At 42.3% G+C, this 4,714-nt stretch overlaps 1 protein-coding gene across 1 annotated transcript; it reads left to right on the forward strand.

Annotated features, from left to right (window-relative positions):
* The first annotated feature begins 631 nt into the window (after positions 1-631).
* On the forward strand, positions 632-4,316 carry POLR1F (RNA polymerase I subunit F). Its single transcript, XM_068209341.1, has 4 exons — positions 632-888; positions 971-1,112; positions 2,231-2,439; positions 3,850-4,316. Exons 1-4 carry the CDS (start codon positions 668-670, stop codon positions 4,250-4,252), a joined length of 975 nt encoding a protein of 324 aa, XP_068065442.1. The 5' UTR covers positions 632-667; the 3' UTR covers positions 4,253-4,316.
* The last annotated feature ends 398 nt before the right edge of the window (positions 4,317-4,714 follow it).

Here is a 4,714-nt window from a genome sequence, read left to right on the forward strand (position 1 = left end):
CCCACATACATAGGTTCTATTTTAACTACAAAACTACATATACCATACTATTAAAATGTTAATACAGCACTTCTAATCAATATAACATAATACATATAGTATTCAATTTAATATTTGCGAAAAGCCAATCATAAAATGTGCATTTTTCACATCACCATAAGCACAAACTGGATCTGAGGTCTAGCAACAGACCACAAATTCAGTATTCTTAAAATTGCTGTATATGAAGAACGCCACTAAGGTAATTCGTCACTGTGTCTTTTGCCTGATCACCAAATGCCCAATTTAAATTCACAAGGCCACCGTAAGGCGCCTCCTGCCCCGAGGAGCACGTCCCGGGTCCGGGTAGCCGGGGCGCAGGGCTGCGCGCCGGGGCTCCCGCCAGGCGGCTCCGAGCGCCGCGCTCCCGGCGCGCCGCGGGTTCCACCCCCTCGCGCGCCGTGCACGTAAGAGCCGGACACGATGTTCCTTCCAACTCAGAACAGTCCGTGATTCCGAGGCCTGAAGCGGGATGGAAAGAGTTAAAAAATGACGCCGTTCCGCGGCACGAAACGCCCCTCCGAAGGCCAACGCATCCCTCCGGAACTCCGTCACTGCGGCGGCCGGGCGCGCCCGGCGGAGGGACGGCGCCTGACGCCATCACACCGCGCCGCGGGCCCGTCCGTGCATGGCCGTGCCGCGGGAGCCGCCCGCCGCGCCGCCGCTGCCGCCCGCCGCCGCCGCCGCCCCGTCGTTCGGCGCGGCCCGCGCGCTGGTGGCGCGGCGCCACTCGTGCCTGGTGGCGGCGCCGCACCGGCGGCACGTGGCGCTGCCCCCGCGCTTCCTGGGCCGCAAGCGCTCCGGCATCCGCGCGCAGCTGGACGCGGAGCTCCTGCGCTACTCGGAGAGGTGCGGCCGCGGGGCCGGCGCGGGGCGGGGGGGCTGGCTCGGCCTGGCAGCTAACGGTGCCCCCTCCTCGTTGTCCCTCCAGCCTGCAGGGTGTGCCGGTCGCTTACGACAACATCAAAGTGGTGGGGGAGCTCGGCGACATCTACGACGACCAAGGATTCATCCACCTGGACGTCGAGGCGGACTTCATCATCTTCAGCCCCAAGAAGGGGAAGAAGCTGGTGGTATGCGAACGCCTTGGCGTCTCACGGGACGGGTTTTTTTTTTTTATTAAGTGGTCAAAACTCCAACATCAAGTGGTCTGGGGCTTACGTGGAGACATAGTTTATGTTAGCTTATTCATTTACGAGTAGTTCATAGCAGCTTATTAGTGGGTTGTTCTACAACTTTTTATTGTAATTTGTCTGTTTTGCACGTCTCTAGGTTTGTTGAATTTATGTGTAATAATATATTGCTAAACTGTTGTGTCATAAGGATTGCGTGTTTAATAGTGTAGCATAACTGTCTATATCATACCGCTGCTCCATTCTGAAGAGCAGATAATTCTCAAACAGGTGCATTTGTTATAGTGACAGGAATGTTTGGGATGCTCTCGAGTTTGGGTCCTCCAAGCACAGGAGCAGTACATCGAGTTAGCCTGCCTTTCAGTAAAGGACGTGTATGCTCACAGAACAGCTTTAAATTTGTCAGAACCCTTGCCCAGCACTTGTGGGTAAAGAATGTTGAGAGATGGCTTGCATTCATTGTTGTGCCATACCTTTTGCAGCACAGATGGTGTCTTTATAGATGTGTTTCAGGATGAAAGTGCCATCTTCCTAGGAAGAGAATAGAAAAATTTCAATGACTGTCATTAATTCTATGGGTAAAACAAAGGTGGATTTAGTTTCATATGCAGATGTGTCAGAAACCCACTGAATGGAGTATTAAAAAGTTTTTTATGTGTCTTCCCTATCTTCAGCTGCTAAGTACTACTATGCCAGCATGAAAAGCATTTTAGGCAAGTAAATCAGAGTTAAAATGGCTTCAAAGCAAAGTTGATCACCGTAGTGTAAGGAAAGAGTTACCTACTCTATTCAGGTATTCACTGTAGTTAAATCCCATATTTTGACTTCTTCTCCTGCAGTTCAGTTCTATTTTCAGAGGAATTGTATGAAAAGTTTACAGGACTAACTTTGATTTTAGTGAAAGAGCGCTAACTTATTGCTAGATAAACTGACTTCATAACTTATACTGAAATTCTTACTGAAAATTTTCCATATGGGAACATAAATATTTAAAGGGTTTGTATTGAAAGGGCTGATTTTTGCTATAGACTTGCATAACATTCTTTTAATTTTTTTAGGGCGTAATTAATAAAGTGGCCCCTAGTCACATTGGCTGCCTGATACATGGATGCTTCAATGCATCCATCCCAAAGCCTGAACAAATGTCCATTGTACAGTGGCAAGAGCTGGGGTTAAAAATAGGGGATGAACTGAAATTTCAAGTGTTGCACTTGGATTCTGATACAGCTGGGGTGTTCTTCATTCGAGGAGGACTCACTAAAAGCAGGTACAGTGCCTTAATAGAGAATTTTTTTTTAACTGATTCAATAAATTTTTTACAATCTAAGTGATTTTAATTTCATCTTAATCTTTCAGCTTTCTTATTTTTTACACAAATCCCTATATGACTGTATATATAACTCTATATGTATATAACTATATATGTAGTCTTAAACTAAACTTTCTGCTCTTTAGGACTCCCATGGAAGTTTTCTCTGGAAAAAGTAAAACTAGGTGTTTCTTGAGCTTTAAAACTTTGAGTATGTTGACCTATTAATTATCAATTGCATATGTAATACATCCTCAAAATAGCACATCCAGGTGTCCAAGAGTAGCTTTGTGCATAGGCTTTTCAAGTGCAAACAGTCCAGGGGTCCTGAACACAGTGGTTACATTGACAGTTGCACACAAACACATGTATATGCATTGTATAATGACAAATATATGACTTAAATACTTGCTGAACCATGAGAATTTCAAAGAGGAGAAAATGTGTCTAACTTCCTTCTTAGGCCTTTGTAAATTTATGGGGCACCTTGAAAGAAATCTTGTCTTCAGAAGAATTCGTTCACGTTTTTCTTTTAAAACAGTCATTTACTGAGCAACGTTTTTCTTTCAATATGGTATTGGTTTTGATTAATGTATAATATCACTCCCACTGGCAAATTCATAGCATTTTTTGTATGTTTCTTCTTTTAATCTGGAAGTATGCTCTGGGTCGTTTCAGTGAATTTACAATGAAAGTTAGCAATTTTGTCTTCAGTGCTTCTTGGAACATGAAAACCTCCATGGTTTTTAACTGCATTCTTTCCATATTTGTTTTAGACTTTTTTTTTCCAGTGCTCTTGGTTGCAAGCTACCTGTTGAGGTGGGGGAGGAATTTAGTGTTTTTTGGTGGAGGTTTTTTTTGTTGTTTGTTTTTTTTTTTTACACTTTTTGGGCATAACCTTTGTTTTAATTAGAGTAGGGTAATTGCTTGGTAAAATCAGCAATGTACTCATATATGACTGAATAGGCCACTAGCTGTGTGTTTTTCTGAATGACTTAAAAATAAAAAAACAAAAAAGCTTTTCTACACAATGTGTAGTTATGAATAAGGGGATGAAGAAGCACAAGAAAAGAGGACCTACCAAATGGTCTGTATGGCACTTTAGAGAAGAAATTTAGTCTAAGATTTGAAAGAGAATATTTATTATATGTTAAGAAGGAAGCTAATAAGGTAATAGAAATTACCCTGAGAATGTTAAACTTTGGTTCTCTGGAACACAGAGTATCATGTTCTCTATTTGTTGTTGTTGTTCTTAGCAAATGTTTATCTGTTTGGTGTAAATACATGTTTTAGCACATTGTGACATTTCACTATGTGAGGTGCTCTAACATGTCTCTTATCCAGTCTATGTTGTATATTTCTTTACAGCATGCGGCCCAAAAAATCTGATGCAGTCACTGAAAGTACAAATGGGGATGAAATTCAAAAGCTTGACCACCAGGAAAATGGCCTGAATAACTGTGGGGAAGGTAATGTCACAGAAGAGCCTTTAAAAGAGACAGGTAACCTTGGGAGGGAAAATGAAGAAGAGCCAAGTGTTGATGCTGTGAATGGATTATGTGATGATAAAAAGAAGAAGAAAAAGAAAAAGGACAAGGACAAGCAAGGAGAACAGGAACTTGTATTGCCTACCAGTGACTCCAGTGGTTACCAAAGTGGCCATAAAAAGTCAAAAAAAAAGAAAAGAAAGCATTGTGATGAAGTTGAAGAAAGTGAATTATCCCAGCTGTCAGAAAAACCCAAAGCAAAAAAGAAAAGGACTAAGGTCTGAAGGTTTCCTGCATTAGATTTCAGACGTTTTTGATAAGTTTCAATAAAACCCCGTTTTGAAAATGCGTATCTCTTTTTCTTTACTACACAGTCTGCTCTGCTAGGTCAGATGGTGTTTGTGTGCATATGTGCATCAGCAGTTTGAAAGGCAGGATCTTTTAAAGTAGTAATAGAAGAAATGGGTTAGAAGCAATATCTGCCTGGCTTTTAAACTGGAAAACAAGGCACAAAAGCACTGTGGAATGTAATTACAGGAACTCATGCATCACCTCTGTGTCTGCTTTCCAGTTCCATGCATTAGCCAGTTGGTAGTTATGACGTTTGCTACTCTAACTTCATTTTTGCTAATTGGTGTCTTGATTTTACAAGAGTAGATAAGGATTATTTTATGTTTCACCAAGGTAGGAGGCGGTGATTGCTTTGGTATTGATTTACCTGTTACAAGAAGAACATAACCAGCTCT

This window comes from Anomalospiza imberbis, chromosome 1 (genome assembly GCF_031753505.1).
Source record: "Anomalospiza imberbis isolate Cuckoo-Finch-1a 21T00152 chromosome 1, ASM3175350v1, whole genome shotgun sequence".
Taxonomy (NCBI): Eukaryota; Metazoa; Chordata; class Aves; order Passeriformes; family Viduidae; genus Anomalospiza; species Anomalospiza imberbis.

Excerpts from the sequence above, each read along its gene's own strand:
- POLR1F (XM_068209341.1), top strand. The coding sequence starts at position 668 with ATGGCCGTGCCGCGGGAGCCGCCCGCCGCGCCGCCGCTGCCGCCCGCC. Across the intron at positions 1,113-2,230 it reads AGAAGGGGAAGAAGCTGGTG|GGCGTAATTAATAAAGTGGC; the intron begins GTATGCGAACGC and ends TAATTTTTTTAG. Across the intron at positions 2,440-3,849 it reads GGAGGACTCACTAAAAGCAG|CATGCGGCCCAAAAAATCTG; the intron begins GTACAGTGCCTT and ends ATTTCTTTACAG.